At 40.5% G+C, this 18,715-nt stretch overlaps 1 protein-coding gene across 3 annotated transcripts in view; it reads left to right on the top strand.

Moving 5' to 3' along the window:
- The first annotated feature begins 799 nt into the window (after window positions 1-799).
- The window catches only part of si:ch211-200p22.4 (phosphatidylinositol-binding clathrin assembly protein), a 74,686-nt gene continuing 56,770 nt past the window's right edge, over window positions 800-18,715 (top strand). For all 3 annotated transcript variants that reach the window (XM_058623665.1, XM_058623664.1, XM_058623663.1), the window contains exon 1: window positions 800-2,603. In XM_058623665.1, coding sequence (XP_058479648.1) covers window positions 2,474-2,603 — 130 coding nt within the window. In that variant the 5' untranslated portion in view covers window positions 800-2,473. The remainder of the gene's footprint in view (window positions 2,604-18,715) is intronic.

Here is an 18,715-nt window from a genome sequence, read left to right as displayed (position 1 = left end):
TAGCTCCTCAGCTCTGGACCAATAGGACCGAGAGGCGTTCAGGGCCTGTGGGAAATGAACTCAAAAGTCATTTTCGTTTCTTATTTTGTTCACCGCTTCAGTTCCTGGACCTGCTGGTCTACGTGTGTCCTTGAGCAAGACACTTAACTCCGTGTGAATGGGTTGAAACTGTATTTATATAGAGCTTTTCTAGTCTTGATGAGTTGCTTTACACTACAGTTTTCATCCATTCGCCCATTCACACGCTGCATAAGTGTCTTGCTCAAGGACACACATAGACCAGCAGAGCAATAACCCACGGCCTTCCAATTGAAAGAAAACTCACCCTACCACTGAGCCACCATAGCTCTTTCCTTAACCCTCACATTTTTAATACTTTTACTAAAACTTAAGTACACTTTATATCAGAAAATTACTTTCGATACTTAAGTGCAGTACATGTCATATACTTAAAGGCTTGAATTAAAGTAATATTATAAAAAGTGATTTCAACTTCTACCAAAGTCATTTTCTGGTAAGATACAAACTTTTATTTAACAATTATAGTTAGCGGGAAATGTAGTGGAGTAAAAGTAAAAGTTACTAGAAATATAAATAACAAAGTTAAGTACAGATATGTGAATGTTGTACTTAAGTACAGTAACAAAGTATTTGTACTTTGTTCTTTACAACACTGCTGTTTAAATCACATCTTCTGCCTTCTGAGGAGTTCCTACGTTCTAAAATTCCGAGCCCATCAAAGGCACGCGAACGCAGCACAGTAGTGAGATCAGCTGATTTTTTTACGCTGCCATTTTGTCCGGTAGAGAATCAGGAGGCAGTCAGTCACTGGCGAGACTTCCCTCACAGACAGCGGCACCGGAGCGGACGGACGGACGGACGGTGGAGAGAAAGAGAGAGAGAAAAGGGGTATAAAAAGAACAAATAAACGCCGCTTGTGTGGAGCCAGCAGCCACAGGACAGCACCAACTAAGCCCAAGCACCGCGAGAGGAAACTACGGAGCGGAGGGAATTGTCATCCCCCCCTAAACTTAGTGGCTCCGTCGGCGGGGCGCTTGTCTTCGCTCGCACCGCCGCTGCTCGCCCGCTCTCCGGCCGCCAGCCTGCGTCCCAGCCCCGCTCGCTGGGTTAGCGTACCCCCGCTAGCTAACACACCCGCCGCTCCTCGCGACACTTCTCCCCCCCCCGGAAGAAACTGCACCTGTCCCGGCTGTCAGTCACCCGCCACCCCCGTGTCACCTCCAAACAATGTCCTTCTCCGTTTTTGGTGACTTTTTACATCCGACGTCGGGTTTAACGCACACTTTCCGGAGCCGCCAGTGACCGCTAAGCTAACAGGCTAACAAGTTGACGTGGAGGCGGAACTCGGAACCTTTTTTTTTTTTTTTTTTTTTGGATTGTCGAGATTGTTGTTGCTGTTCTCCCAAGCTGTGATTTCACACACGGATTATCATTTAATATCAATTTTCCGTATATCGTGGACCTTTTTTGGACTATTTCCCCCCTGTTTGGTGACATTTAAAACCAAATCATCTGCGTTTTTAAAAAGAAACCAAAACAGTTAGCTATGTTTATTTGTGGCCAGAAAGTTAGTGTCTCCGGTGTTTACAGATCCCACAGCGGGACGATTTCCTGGTTCCAGCGCTGCAACGGAATCATTAGCTAACACAGACCTAGCTCACGTTAGATTAAGTCGTAGTACTTTTATGTTTGCTAGATAGTTAGTGAGTGGAATTAAACCAGTGCCAAAACCGTTAAAATCACAGATTGATTTGGTTAAATATCGAATTGCGAACCTATATTGCCATCGCGATTTTACTGAACGATGTAAAAATAGGAAAACAGGCTTCAGCTCAACATTTATTGTGAAATATACTCAAGGTTTTCTCTTAGAGTCAAAATTGTCTAAAGTTTCTGTTTTGATTTTTCAAAAAAATTGGTATAGAACGCCAAACAGTCAGAAAATAGAGCGATTTAATCGCGATTTGAAAACAATACTTTGTTAAGAACTAGAAGTAAGCTGTTGCTAAAGCAGCTGTTGATAGTGTTTTGAAATTCAGCGTTCAAAAATAAGAATAATTAAGCACATTTGAATCCTGCAGTGTTGATTTAAGTCAATAAAACAAACAAATATAGGCCAAAATTTTATTTTTTTTCTCTTTGGCAAGGAACTATCAGTGTCTTTTTTTGCCAGTAAATCAAAAGTCACCAGCTTGAGAAACTCACACCTGCAGTTTTTTTCTCTGTTTTCCAGTGACATTACTGCTATTTTTCTACGCACCCTGGAAAGAAAATTGGACTCAAACAGTGTGGCCTCTGATCACTGAACCCTTTTACCTGCACTTGACAGTGAAGTCACGTTGACTTGTGTCCCGGCGGGGAGTTGATCCATTGATCGGATCGTTATTTGTGCGTTTTTGTTTTTGTTTGTAGGAGAAGCAAATAAGAGCGAGAGAAATAGATAACTGAGAAGATGTCAGGCCAGTCCATCACAGACCGGATCGCCGCAGCACAGCACAGCATGACCGGCTCGGCCATCAGCAAAGCTGTGTGCAAAGCCACCACGCATGAAGTCAGTGGACCCAAGAAGAAACACCTTGACTGTGAGTACACCCTGTGTGTGTGCAGACATAATGTATTGGTCCTCTGTGCTCTATCTGTTCCTTCACACTAACTGGCTGAGAACAAGACAGTCGGAAGATTGCACAGGCCTGAGGGGTTTGAACAGCAAAGATTTATTTTCTTAGTTAAAAACCCCTCTCTCTCTCTCTCTCGCAGAGATTGTGTAGGAGCTCTGTCACATTAAGCCCCGCCCCACACTAGATTAGGTAGATCATTGGCCACATTCTCATCCCATTGTGGCCCTTTTGATAAACAGAGGTGCTTTTAGGCTGTTTTGAACAGATTATCTGGCCAAATTATCCTGTAGTGTGCCGTAGGTTAACAGACGCAAATTTAACGTCATGCTGATTTCAAATCTGTACTGTGAATATTAGGGGCCGTCCACGTGGAAATTTTTCTCTCTAGCATGTCAAAAAAATGGTGATTAATACTAACGTTACTATGTCCCAGACACGTTCATGAAAACCGACTAGCGTTTTGGTCTTGCTTATGTGGTCTTGACCACAATAACGATGAGCAATATAAGAGTAGTAATTGTTATACCAGTATATTTTTGAAAGACATGTACTTGAGACAATATCGCCATACCGGTATTTTAAATTTTTATGTTGCCTTATGAACGCTATTTAATAAAGCTGGCCTACAAGCCAGTTCAGCTGCTCAGCCACGCCCCTTACATGTACATACCCACCCACACTACGCATCACAACAGACATTTGAATGAAAACGTGGCAGACACGGTGCATAAAATGTGTACTAGCGGCACCAGCTGTTAACCACAGATTTCGGCTCCAAGTGGATTTAAAACACATCATCGGCTTGTTGTTTACCGTGTCTGACACCGAGGCTCTGGTCTCCGGGTTTGTGGTCTCCTGTCTCCGGGTTTCTGTTGTACACTCCGGACGCCTGGTTTCAGCTATCAGCTGTTCCAGCTGTCAGCTGAGCGGCCAACCGGTGAGCTACCGAGCTAACTCGTTTTCTTCAAAATATCGGTATAATATCGCATATCACCATTCGAACAAACAATATCGCAATATCAGTTTTGGTCCATATCGCCCAGCCCTACCAGAACCCCACAGTTGGTTTCAGGACAATCTCTGGAAATCGCTATATGTCCATTTATACCTGAAGATATTACGTGTGATATTACGTTTAGTTTATTGACATGAATAACCACTAATTTCACTGCTAATCTAAGTTATTATGGAAACAGAAACTAAGAAAAGCAAACTTTCTCACACTCCATCCGCTGATAGCCTTCATCCATCCATCCATTCATTCATATTACATCAATATCATCCCGCGTTCTGACTCGGTGACAAAACACCTCCAGCAGGTTTTTTTGGACGTAGAGACAGGAAATTACGAAACGTGCGTCAAAAGCAACTTCTCTAATTGAGTTTTCAGCCTTAGGAAGTACATTCTGTGCCCTCCTCGTTTTTCTAGAGAGTCAAAAAAAAGAGAAAAGAGGGTAGACAGTATGTTGTAAAAGCTCACAGATGGTGTTTGTGAGAACAATCGCACATGCAGCATCATATTTTCTCCTGAGGCAGCTTCTGTGGCTTTTATTTTTGTGGGCACATTCCTCACACGACACATGCAGGTGCGCGAGTTTGGAGCAGAATCAGCAAAAGCAGAGATATTCCTCGAGGTTGAATTTGGTTTTCCTTGTGAGGTGGCTGATAATTCTGCGTGTTTATAGCCTATTTATTATTTCTGAATCAGCAAATGATGCTTCTTGTTTTCAGAATCTTGATAAATGTTGATTCACATAATTAATATTTAGTATTATTTTCCTTGAGAATCCCGTGTATAATTGAACTGCAGTGCAGACATGGTTATCAATTCCATGTCTAGTCGGAACTCGGATTTCCATCTCCAAAAATGGGAGCAACACCATTTCTTGTACATTTAGTAGCACTCCTGTTTTATTTGTTTCATACACATAGTAGGCTACCATTTCTTTTTGTAACATATTTTAACATAGACGTGTTGCTCCACTGTTTTGGTTTGCAAAATAGCACGTAGAGCATCTTTATCAACTGGTATTGCTAACAATGGCGAGACTGAGATACGGCCAATTTCTCAAATGGAACACGGTGAACTCCCATTTCCCAATGCAGAATTAATTGCCCACTCTTATTATTGATAATTCGGCCAGACTGTTTTGTTTTCCCAATAACTGGTTAGCGACTAATCGCGTGGAGGGAAAAAGAAAATCAGATCAATGTAGGGGCAAAAACGTCAACTATTGGTTATCGGCTTATTAGTAAAATCAATGTTCCCCACAGAAGAACTCATTGGAGTTACACTGAGCCATGATAAAAGTGGTGGAAACACTGATCGGATAAATGCATGCATTAAAAATGGGAGAACGACCGGGGCCAGAATGTGCTGAAGTTTCTGGGAAAAGTGGCTTTGTCGGCACAAGCTTGCAGATGTTTGATGGATGCTCCGGCTCAGCTGCCTCACATCCGTCAACTCCTCCTCCCTCACAGGCCTCTGCTGCTGCTGCTCCTGCTGCTGACGTTCAACTAAAGTCATGTATTGTCTCTGTGAACTTGGCCGGATCTTTTACAGCCAATACGCCACGTCGAGCTTAATCATTGTGGGTTATTGATTTTCTTTTTCTTTTTTTCTTATGTGGGAGAGCAAGGACCTCAGTGCCATTATAGGTGGAATTTCCAGTCAGTGCTGCATTGCATAAACGTCTGATTGTTATGTTATTTTACAGTGCAGGCAAAAATCCTGGCTTGTCAAGCTGTCAGGTTTTGTTGTGTTGCCTCTCATGTGGGGAGTTTGTGAGTCTGTCGGTGTGTTTCGATCATTACTTTGTCAACCAGCCAGCGAGCTGATCCAAACCGTGAACACAGCGGTCGTAGGACAGGTAAGCTAGTTAAACAGCCATTCAGTCACTAGACGTCCTTCTCTAACGGCAATGAAGGCTTTCCTGAATGTCAAACACACCCAACTGCCCCAGATTTATGAAGCAGCCCTCGCTCTGCGTTTGACTTACAGGTCTGACATTGGATTCTTCTGTGTGTCACGTCGAGATCTAGGAATAAGACCTATACCCAACACTTTGTATTTTTTGAATTTTCTAGATATCGGCAACAGTCTAGGAGTTACGCTAATGAGAAGTACAAATGCCAAATCCCCTCGGCGATGACAGGAATGGTCGGGGAAGACTTAATCTCTCCTTTAATCCCAGATACTAGATCCGACTAGCTGTAATTGTGCTTTGTATGTAGCGTGCTCCTGTTAGCATGCTGTTTTGCATCCTTGTTTCCTTGTTCTTGTGAGCTTCACAAGCGAAGTGGCCGCCACTCGTGTTGTTACGTGTCCAGTCGACCATACGCCGAGTTGGTTTTGAATTTCGCAACTTTTTAGACGCCGTGTTTATCTCAGACGGCCAAAATTCTGGTCATTGCAAACAAAAAGTGCATTTTCAAATGGATAAAAATCATTTGTATTTTGATTTTGTGGTTCATTTTTGATGGTTTGCTTCTTAAAAAGTTGTTGCTTGCTTCGTGAAAAGTGTTGAAAATATTGACACCAATCTAATTCCATGTTGATTGTATCACCTAAAGTGTCTGGAGAATGATTGGTTGGACACTAACCGATGAGGAGCAGGTACCAATTTAGGGGCTGCGGAGATAAGTCTCTGTAAATCTGCCAGAGTTTTTTACCGCATCGGTGTTTCATCCACACGGAAACTGCATTTTGGCATTTTGCCCCGAAACAGTGTTTTTTGGAAACGAGTCCCAGTGTGGGAAGATCTCCAAATGCCACCCTTTGCGTTTTTGTGTTAACAACCAATTAGTGCAGGTTCTTGATTCCCATCCCGAGTAGATGGACAAGTGTCCACCTGTGTAGCCATGTGTTTCAAAGTCTAGTAAAACCTCGAAGCCTGACTGTGGCTGCTGTTTTTCCTGTGTTTTTTCTTTTAAACCTCGATTCTTCACAACGTCAGAGGCCGTGTTCACAGACACAGACTCTCACATACAGGGCGTACTACAACAGCCATCATTTCCTCGCCGCTCTCTCCCCTTTGGCACAAATTCACTGCCAGCAGCTGTGACTGTCTGACGGCAGGCTGTGAATGATCTCAGTGGCGTATTTGCATCGAGACCCAATAACCGAACGACAACCCAGGCACAAGTCTCTCAGCGGCGTCAAGCGCGCGAGACTTCGTGGTCGCTGCTGCTCCAGCAACCGTGACATTCACGCACCACTGGTGAAAATAAGTGCCTTATCAGAACCATTTAGCGTCATGATTTGGACAAGTCCCAGTTGTTAACCAGCGAACGCTCTCCTATTTATGGACATTAGCGTCATAAAAATCAACGACGGAGGGTCAAACGATGTTGGATTGTGTTCGTGTCTGCTTGCACACCTGCTTACAGTTTGTCATAGCGAAAGATATTGTGTGTTTAATCCATCTTTTTTTTATAAACAGCTAAGTGATTGCCATGGCGCTCACAGACAGACAGACAGACAGACAAGTATTTCCCTCACAATTACATTCCATCTGTGGCGGTAGCCGCCCTGAGGCAATGGAGGGGAATTGATTATCGAGTCCAGTCCCAGTGCAGAGGCGGTGCGCGAGTGTGTGTGTTTGTGTGTGTGTGCCTCATGTGCCTTATATGACACACACATATACACAGAGAACTCGGAAGTACATGCCTGTCATTGGAACGCGAGGCACCGGGCTGTAACAGAAATTACCTGTGCTACTTCTATAATGGGGGGTAAACACCTTATTGATTTTCAGACCAGCTGCTGGGACAAAGATGTGGCGTCGAATCTCTTGGTGCTCCTGGTAATGACGCACTAGAACAGGACCTTTCCTTCAACCTCGTGATCGCGATTTGCAGCCCCGACAGAGGCTATGCTGTCACGCTAGGCGTGGGAATCTTTAGGTGCCTCGCGATTCGATTCATAAAACGATTATTGACGCACTTTCAATCTGTTTTTGTCTCGCTGCGTGATCACTCGCCACCTACTCGCTGCTATTTTTAACAACTGTGCATTTGTAATGAGAGACGACAGCATTTATTAAACTAAATGAAATGTGTAAACGGCAAAGTTCCAACTGCCTTGTTGGGAACTACCATCTTGAATCACTATTCACATATTTTAAGACCAAATGTAAAATGAATCGTGCTTTTACGTGCAATATTTTTTAACAGCTCAACAACATTAGCACCCATGGGGTTCTCATTCATTCATTCATTCATTCATTTATTCATTCATTACAATTGTTTGGAGCACACGTAACATAATGCACACTTATAGTGACGTACAATAGACAGACGTCCATGATCACTATCCATGGCCGTGACTTCTGTTTCGGTGAAATGGCGCCGCTGTACCTCGACTCCATACTTTTTTGTTATGTGCTCCCCATAAAGTGTCCGGGTGATGGCGAGCTGCACCCCAGGGTTCCGCCTTTTTCGTACCCGTCTATTTTAGGTTATTTAAAATTGAAATAATTGGACGTTGGTGAATCATCCGCGTCTGAATCGCACGTTTTTTCCTCCGGGGCATGTAAATAGCGCCATTTTCGCACCCTTTTCACAAGTAGTTTCTGAATTTTCAACTAATTTCTCCTCTTATCCACGGAATCAAATACTTTATTTTTTGTAAATAAGTCCATCAGCTGGAGGAGTTACAGTATGGTGTTGGGTAGAGAGAGAGAGAGATTTCTCCGCCACTTAACCTTTTGTGTGATATTCACACCTTGGCGTCACATGAGAGGCACTCGGTCGTCATGTGAGAGTCACAGGAGTCACATTAATGGAGGCGTGAATGAAGAGATGAGAGTGGATGATAAGCGATAAAGGAATCCGATCCCTCCCGTTGTTCAGGCTCGATGTAATGTGGACGGCCGCTGTCGTGACTCTCTGAAGTCTTATACTGTGGCACTACCGGCTTGATTGTGGTAAAAATCACAACCAGGTTCTTCCTTGGTGTCTGAAATGATGTCAGCGATTTACAGTATTTTCTTCCAGTGTCCGCTTATTTTCTATTTCCAATAAACAAATCGAAAACGAGCACAGCAACAGTTTCTGTTTGCCTCTCATTCAGCTATTTTTATAATCGATCAGTCTGTTGATTTATTGATTTGTTGTCTTGTCTGAAAATGTTGTCCAACCTTGAAATGACGTTCTTAGATATCTTTTTTTGACCAAAAACCAATTCATTCAGTTATGAGCAATTTGTTTTAAGAAGCAAAGAAACTCAGAAAGTGTTCACATCAAAGAAGCTGAAAACACCAATATAAATCTTTTTTTTTTTATCATCAATTCATCTGTTGATTGTTTTCTCGATTAATCGAGTGCTTGTTTGATCAGTAAAATGTTGATTAGTGTTTACCAAAATCGGGGAATGTGTGCGTGTATTCAAGCTTTATGGAGAGATGTTTCCCAAAAACCCTTTTTTTTCCCTCTGGTAGTTTTTCAGTTTCATGCTTGAACAAAGTTTTGCTGTTGATCAAATTGCCCGGTATTTGTCAGGAAAAAGACAAAAACTACTCTATTTTTACTCTTGTCCAGACCTGGTTGGGTTGTTTCATTTCACCCCACATGTGAGAACATCTTCACCATGGCTTTTTGGCTCCGCTGCTCATTCAGACTGTCCAGGCCGCTGTGAAATGAGTGCATTGTCAGGTTGTTGTTATTTTATTCCTGGTCGTTCTCAGCCAAAGTCCTGATGGTTTTATCCAACATGTCAGAAGGTTTTTTTGCTGCTGCTGCTGCTGTTGCAGAAGGTTATTGAGCTCAGGTTTATGTTGTTTTTGGTTTTTTTGCAGCTTCCTTTTTAAATTCACAGCTGTTTCAGATATACGGAAGAGTATTTGGGTCAGATGTTATGAAAGAAATTAACTAAAATAATAAAACGGCATGAATTCTGAGAATAATTTAATCTATGAATACTGACTTTAATCTCAGAATTCTGAATTGTTCTCAGAATTTTGACTTTAATACCAGAATTCTGACTTTTTCTTAGAGTTCTGGCTTTTTGACTCTAATCTCAGATTTCTGACTAATCTCAGAGCTCTGACTTTATTCTCAGAATTCTGACTTTAATCTCAGAATTCGGTTTTCTGACTTTAATGTCAAATACTTTCTTTAATCTCAGAGTTCTGAATTTAATCTCAGTTGCGACTTTAATGTAAAATACTGACTTTAATGTTAAATACTGACTTTAATCTCAAGAGTTCTGACTTTCTTAAAATTCTGACTTTAGTCTCAGAGTTCTGAATTTAATCTCAGAATTCCAATTCATGCTATTTATTTTATACTTTCTTTAATTTTTTATTTTTTTTTACATGTGGCACTAATCCTCTAGCGCACAGATAAGATCTTGTTTGTGTTTGTTTTTTTATGTGTTTGTGTGTGTGTTGGAATGTACGTGGTATGTGTGAATGGGTGTGTATGCATGCATCTGGTATTTGCAGCTTTATTTCAACAATAATCATGAACATGATTTCAAAGCTTTAATAGTGACGTTTGAAGAAGCATTTATTTTCTGGTAATTATATTTCCAGTGAATTATTTCTTTTTAGGGTCAGAGGGCACTAAAAATACTCCAACCCCACCGGCTGCACAGGCGGTCAACAAGCAGGGCACCATCTGTGACTTCAGCACACAGTCCAAACCTGAAGTGTTTAGCCAAAATACATATATTTTCTCTTTCAGTGCATTTAATATGATGTAAAGTAATGGATTCTGCATAAAAAAACCCTGAAATTTGCATCAATATTGACATAACTGCCTGTGAGAACTGGCTCTTAAAGGAAAAATCCGCACTTACAGAGATTCTAGAGAGTCTATTTTCAAATACTGACGAGTTCATATCCTGTGCAATCACGTCAATCGGTCGATTTTTGAAAACACTGTAGGGCTCAAAACAACATTTCACTTCTGTGACAGTGGGGAAGGGGCACTTTGGTTCCTACAGAAAAGGACAAAGTGTCCACAATTTTGACGCAGTTGTCTCCCTGCGACGCCGTCTTCAAATGTAAATAATTCCGCTGCACTGCAGACATAACATTTAGATAATGGAGGCGGACCATAATTGATGTTAAAAATATTTGTTTTGTTGTCATTTAACTGTGCTATTTTATCAGACTGAGGGGTTGACTGCTCTGATTTCTAAACACAGACGTCATCATTGGCCACAGAAAAACCCACATTGGTTGACGACATCTGATTGCAGGTGCACACAGCGGTCTCGCTCTAATTTATCCCAAACAAAATGCTTTTATCAAGGTCTGTAAGAGATGACGATGCAATTTTTATCGTTGTCAGAAAAACGTAAATTCCTTCATATTCTGGTTTTTCCTCGTCGTGCTACAAAGCAGTCGGTATTGGCAGTCGACCAATTATCCACCTGGAAGATTATAACGGTATCAGTGGTTTAGTTTTAATATAGTATAGTTTAGTATAACCATTACTGATACTATTTATTAATTTCAAAAGGCGCTTTTGCACTATACAGTTTCGGCACGGCTCTACACAGTTTGGTAACGTTTTCCATTAGTGGTCGTCATAGCACTGCTGCGTGAAACTGGCATGATGTGGTTTTATACGCGACACAAACTAGTGACTTGAGTTATTTTCGGTGTAACTGAATCATTAGAATCAGTTGATTTAAAAATCGTTCAGTACTTCCTGTGTGACCGGAGCTAAATTAATATACGACTGAACGGGTTGCAATTCGGCTCACGGATGTCGGAATGCCGCACTCATGACTCTTCCTGTGACGATGCTGGTTGACCTATCGGTGGCTCAGTATAGGCTCAGCTCAGCTTGGAACCTCACCAGAGCAGCTAGAGAAAAGGTACCAGGAACTATCACTAATGGAAAAGCTGGAACTGTGTAGTGGAAAAGCGCCAAAAGTGCACTACCATGGCTCCGCTACCGTCTTTTCCTGTGGGACATTTTGGTCTCGAGCCGCTTCTTAAACTGACAACAGTTGACAAACAACATGGAGTCTCTTACTGCTAATTATTAGAATCTTTTACCTAACATCCAAGAGGGGAAAAAGAGAGTTAAAGGTGTATAAATGCTTATATATTCTTGCTCGTAGCTCAGAAGAGGACAGTTCCTTACTGATAAACATTAACATTGAAGGCATTTTTGGTTGTAAATGTATGCAGTGTCAGTTCCAAATTCTGTTTTCAGCCTCATAAACTAGTAATGATCGGTATCTCTGAAAAAAACAAAAAAAACAATGTCGGTAGACCCTTAATCTGCATTTTGGGTTCTTCCACTTGTCACAGAATTAGCATAAAGGCTACACAAACAAACAAACACGGAGGAGAGTAAATGGGACACTGAGCGAGAGTCGGAGGATTCCTGACCAGCCAAGACAAAATGAGGGGCTGCTCCTGTTGTAGATTGGGTGTAAAATAAATTTTGAACCGTCCTCACAACAAACTCTGAACACCACCCACCCCCTTTTTTTTTTGCCACCTCTGCAAGAATCATGTCAAAAACGGTGCGGAGACAAAAGTCTAACAGGGTCTTAAAACAAACCCCCGACTCAGACGTTGTTCGAGGCGATTGCCCGCGGCATAACATATGGCCGAAAACAAAAAAAACCCAGAGATGGAAGGAGATAACAGCTGCTGTTGTAACGTACGTACATCTGCGAAGACAATTTGAACATTCGAGAAAAGGTTGGAGCGGCGACTGGATATGAAACGATGCAATTGCACGGGAGCAGAAGCTTCACTATATCAGGTCCAAAAAAGTGTCGACTATAGAAATTTCACTTTCACAACAATAGATCATCCCCCCCGAGTCTTTATTCCTCCCCACAGTTAGTGATTTCCTTGGCGTCCTGTCACGCTGTCCCCCCCCCCCCCACACCGTTTATCCCCGCTCCTCTCCTCTCTCGTTAGACACACACACACAAGGAGTGATTAACTGCCATCGACTGGACGCCACGAGGAAAAAGCAGTGCAGGAATTGAAAAAGCTCCATGAGTTCTTTTTGTTTTTTAAGATCATTTAAGGATCCCAGTGTATTTCCTGTTTTGTGTTTGCATCGATTCTGACGCCAGATAACGGCAGCGGCTGCAGGGTGGGGCTGCGTGGCGACGGGGGAGGGCGGTGTCTTAAGTGTGATTGTGGCTGGGGTCTAGTGCTATCTGGACAGAGCGGGGGTAAGCCCCTCCCTGTCTGCACGGCAGAGATAGGACACGTGTGTGTTCAAGTGGAGCCCGGGAGAATTCATGTGTTCACCATGAGACTGGAGAGGAAAGCGAGTTATAAATGGGGTTGGGTTTTGAACTCTGTACTCTTCAGGGTGACTGAAATTTGGCTGCAGATTCTCTTTAACTCAGAATAATTCCAATTCATGATATTATTGTTATTAATCTAAAAAAAAACAAAAACAACATTCTTTAATATTGTAGATTTTAGGTTCTTAAATGTACACATTCATGGTGAATTCCCCCCCAACAAATTTCCACAGGATTGGGAGCTTAAGTTTGGCTAATTTTGGAAATATTCTAAATGTTCCATGGGAATTTTTGCAGCCCCTACACTGGTGGAACCTTGTGTCTGTAAACTACCATTTGGTTCATATCTGTAAACATATATGGACCAATGATGGTGAAGAGGAAACAAAATGTTTCTAATCTTACAAAGACATTAGTGATGTAAAACGTTTTTTAAAAAAAAAAATGCTGCCAACACACGTTAATAACGTTTTAAAAAAGAAGACCTATTTTTAACATCACAAATAACATATTTATGACATTTTAAGTTAGGAAAACATGTTAATTATGGTACTAAAAAAGTGAAAAATGACAAAAAGGTGATACGGGAACATTAGTCGCGTTACCGAAACTGCTGCAATGCCAAGAGAACCCCCAAAGTATCAATAGTAATTTAAGTTTTAGAAGTAAAAGTATTAAAAAAGTGAGTAGTAAGGTTTGAGGCATGGTGGCTCAGTGGTAGGGTGAGTTGTCTTTCAAATGGAAGGCTGTGGGTTCAATTCCTGGCACTGCTAGTCCGTACGTGTCCTCGAGCAAAGACACTTGTTTGTGAATGGGTGAAACCTGTAGTGTAATGCAGCCCATGAAGACTAGAAAAGCTCTATATAAATACAGACCATAATACCAACTCTTCTTCTTCTGATTTTATTTGCTAGTCACAAAGATAGAGGAAATGTAGCGTAGTAAAAGTGCACGTTGTACTTAAGTACACATGAAGTGTATTCTGTGTTGTGCTCGGTGGTTTTGTAACGTCAGTGTGGGCATAAATGTTTGGGAACACTCGGTGCTTCTGTTGCGCACTTGCACTGATGTTGTATTTTTTTTATTTTTAGCCGTGTTCCTCTCCGGAGCCTTTGGCTGATTTCAACTGCTCGTTTTTTTTTTATTTCTTTTTGTTCCCATGTTCTCTCTCGCTCGCTCTACCTGTGTGCGTCACTGTCACAATCGTCTTGACAGAAATCGGTAGACGTTCCCCTCGAGACGTGTTCCGCACGGAGACGTGCGCTCAATCCTATTCACTTGACAAAATTCCCCTCATGAAAACCTCCACCGCTGCGCCATCTCTCTTTCTGTGCGACTAAAGAAGAGACAGGGACACAAAACCTTATTTAAAACCTCAAGGGTGGAATTAAAGCTCAAGAACCAGAGCTGCTCTATTAATAGATAAAATTTCAGTCTTTTCACCCCCTTTTCTCCCTCTTCTTAATTCTTCTTCTTCTGCCATTCTTCCTGCCATCTTCCCTCACTGCCTGCCGCCGAACTCCTGCACTCATCTGACTTTTTCTCTGTGAGACACAGATGCTGATGCCAAAACTCACTTTTGGCAGATTCTCAACTGTGATCTGCTGCCAAGTTCCTTTTTTTTTTTATTTCCTGTTGTAAAGTCGCTCAGCTTTACTGCTTGGAAACTCCCTTTAATGCATTGTGTTCAATAATGATTATTTTCCATCGTGGATTAGTCTGTCGATTTATTTGATCGATTTAAGTACAATGAATTGAAATTTTAATCATTTTTCAAATCACGGGTGGTGCAAAAATCTCCAACAATAAATAGCAACACTTTATGAACTAAGCAAACAAAGATGAACCAAACAAAATCATAACGTGTTATTGAAGTGTTATTTTCAAAATCTATTAAATTGATATTTTATTTTCAATGTGTGTAGTTTTGATTGTCTGGTTCATCTTTGTTTGCTTCTTAAAAAGTTTTGTTTGAATGTATTGACGCAAATCTATTTCCATATCATTTTGTCCTGCCCTACAGTTTACACATCATATTCAGACTAAAGAAAACATCGGTTTGTTACAGATTTGCAAAAATATCACCAAAAATCATTTAAACTATGTTTTTTCAAGTTAAAATGTATGAAAAAGTGACTGCAAATCATATCTCATCAATTTCAGTCAAAATAATTGTAATTGCAGCAGATATTTATTCAAAATCATTCACAAACTAGAACTTTTTACATTTTAGGGATTTCTTCTTAATGATGAAGAAAAGTCAGAACTTTTATGTTTTAATTATTTATAAAAACACTCGAACAGATTTAGATTTTTAGATTTGAGTGTACAGTCTTTTTCAAATTCACCTTTTACTCCTTTACCCACAAAAAACGATTATTTTCTGGCTTTACTCAGTGATTCATGGGCTGGGAGATAAATGTCCTTTTTAAAAGTTCCATTGGCAGCATCAGATTCTTGTATTTCAGTCCAAACGGTTTTTGAGTTTTTTCTGTATATTTGTTTTGATTATTAGCTTTCTGTTTTTTTTTTAAAGAATATTATCTCTCCATTTGGTGTGGAATACAGTGAAATAATCTTCTGGAAACTCTGTTGTATTAATAGAACGTTTAACTGAGAATGTAAACAACATGATTAAGAGGTAAATATGTTTATATAAAAGCACACTAACGACATTAAAATAATACATCACATCTATAATGTATTAAGTAGTAGTTTTTGTGCACAAATTGGTAGAAAATGGTGAATTAAGACACAAATATCTATACATTTATCTTGTAATTTAAATATTTATTTGTATAACTCTGAAGGAGCCAATGAAACACACCCAATTTCATCCATAAACGTGTAAAAGTATTCCGATTCTGACATAAATACATAACGTACTGTACGTGTTTAATGACCCGGGTCTAAGTGAACACACTGCAGAAAAAAAAAAATGCAGAAACCTGTTCCTCTGCTCCTGACACATTTTTTGTTGTGCTTGTTACCAGACAACGGAGCAATGAGACGTGAGCATGAATAAAATACAGATTTGATCGAGGCTAATAAATGCAGTCTGGTTACCAAGGTGAAGCACAGTTCCTGCTGCTGCTGCTGCACTTACACTTTCAATCAAATCAATTTGAATGCTCCAGGAGTCGTACAACACTGGCACAGTAATAGTCAAGTGGATGAAACCCCCCCTAATACAAATGAACCCAACTGACAAAACAAGAGAACATGAAATCATCGCTGCCTGGTGACAGGCTACTTACTTTACGTAGCAGGGGATTCCTGCAATCCCCGCCAAAAGTAAATATTGCTGCGTTCACAAGACCCGAAAAAGAAAAGCGTTGCGTTCATTGGGCTAAAACCAGACTTGTGAACACACGAGTCGCATCCAAAAATGCTACTTAATATGTCAAATTTGGACAAACACACGCAGATAATACAGTTGGCAGTGAAATTTGTTGTCAGCTGCAAAAAAAAATCTTTGTTCTATGGGGCAAAGAAATGAAGAATATATTCACATTTTGAGAAGCTTGTTTTAATCATGAAAAAAAAGCTTCAAACTGATAAATCGATTAGTTAATTTAATTTAGTGATTGATTAATTGAGTAATTGTTTCAGCGCTACAACAAAGACTATATTTATGCTCCGCAAAATTATTTAATTCAATATGTTGATGTTTATAGATGGAAGAAAAACACGAAAAGGAAATTGTTGCGTTCGTGTGACTAAAACCAGACTTGTTAACACGCGAGTCACAACTAAAAATGCTACTAAATATGTCAAATTTGGACAAACTTGTATTTGTTATCTCGTGTGACGACATCAGCCGCAGAAAAACCCCATATCTGTGCAGTTTTAGACCAACAGAGACTAAATTTATGCCTGGCTAAAGTATATAATTCAATATTTTGATATTAATAGATGGCAGGAAGACACGTAATGGTGCTTGACATGAGGGCGAATGGATCATCAACTATTTTGAGTGGGTTTTTTTTGAGTTTCCAGCTTTTAAAATGAGAATATTTTGGTTTGTACAAAACAAAGACATTTGAGAACGTTATTGTTTTATTTATGTTGTATTGAACGTTACATTTTCTGACACATGTATGGACCAAACAAGTACCCAATATTTCGATAATGAAAATAATGGGCAGTTGCAGTTTATACCGCAATCTGCAAACCCTAAATATTATTGCATCACTGAGCACAGGCGGAAAAAATAGTGAAATAAAAATGAGTAAAATTGCAGTTCAAATTTGAAAGCAGTAGAAACATTTAATCATCACGCATCAGTAAGATCAAACAGCTTTTGTAGTTTCCTTAACAAACTTATGTAATTTAAAAGGCGTACAAAGACTTTATCGGACTTTATCAGTGTGCCAGTGTTACAGCGCCACATACATTTTGTGAAAAAAAATTACAAAAAGACTTTTTGATTCATGTACTCCAGAAAGAAAAGAAAAAAAGGCCGTCTCACTGTGCCGGTAAAGCTTTAAATTGAAGAGTAAAGCAGCTTTCCGAAATTAAGCAGGCTTACACGTCTTTATCCATTTGTTCAACACCTCTCGCCTCCTCCTATCAGGAGGATTTCAGAGGGTAAGGAAGACAGGAACGCTGCAGTGATTGAGGGGGGGGAATCCTCCTCTTTTGTGGCAAACCAATTCCACAATCCTTAACAGAGAAACAGATTACTAATACATGCCCGACAAGGTGCTGATACCACAGAGTGTTAATCTTTAACAGATTGGGGTCGCACTCCCCTCTGGTTCCTTCCTTCCCTCGTCTGGCTTTTCATCTCTGTGGCGTCTGTTAGCGTGTTCGTCCCCTTGCAGATTCTCTGTACCCTCATTAACTTAGCGGCGTTCTTTAAACCTTGATGTTCTCCTTTTCTGTCTCTGGAGCGTTTGGCACTGCGGGGCGGGCAATTTTGTTGGAAAACACTGTCCTACAAATGCAACCGGACAACCTGTCCACCTGAGGAAATGTCCTTCAGTGAGACACTGAGCTAACAGCAAGAAAAAAAGGAAAAAAAAGGTGTTCTGTCGTGAGGTCAGTCTGTGGAAAAGAAATTTCCCACGAGAGCAGAGGAGAATTTCACAGTTTTGTGGGTTTTTCAGATTTGGTGAAGGTTGGGTAAATGTGTTTTTTGGGAAAGTTTCAACATGTACTTACACATTTATGAGTGTAACTGTCAAAGAGGGTCTTTGAGAGATTATTTTTGCAATTATTGGTACATTTCTTCGCGGATTGATCTGCAGATTGTCTCGATAACTTTTCCAGAGACAAAAGAGTACCGTTTTATCTGAACGTCGATTCAAAACCCTGAAGGAATATTCAGAAACGGTCATAAAGGAACATTTGAGAAGCTGCAACAAGCAACTGAATCTGTTGAGTAACTATTTCCGCAATAGTTGTGAGTCGAGTCACTGTTTTTGTCCTTTTTTTGTTTAAAATTCTTAAATTTAAGGACGAGGAATGAGTTTTATAGTCTTACAACAGTATTTTTCGTTGGACGCCCCCCAAAATAGGATGTTTTAATTCAGATTCAGATAATTATTAGCCTGTTTTAACACTTATGTTACGTGAAGATGTCCGGGGTTCGTTAATGCAATAACCTTCTCCACTTATGCCGTTGTACTTGCTTTATTTATCCAACGTTAGAGAGCTTAGCAGTTACATTTCCCCCGCTCAATTTCTGCATCGAGTTTTCATAAATCCATTGCAAGTAAGGGCATTTTTTTTTCGAGTATCCACAGAAGTTTCTTATCGTAACTGCCGTTTTCGGAGACCCACAAAAAAACGCTTGCCTATACGAGCACTACTCAACTTTGCGTAAAACGATATC

This window comes from Solea solea, chromosome 3 (assembly GCF_958295425.1).
Source record: "Solea solea chromosome 3, fSolSol10.1, whole genome shotgun sequence".
Classification (NCBI taxonomy): domain Eukaryota; kingdom Metazoa; phylum Chordata; class Actinopteri; order Pleuronectiformes; family Soleidae; genus Solea; species Solea solea.
The sequence above is the reverse complement of the archived record's forward strand: the minus strand, read 5'-3'. Positions and strand labels throughout refer to the sequence as shown.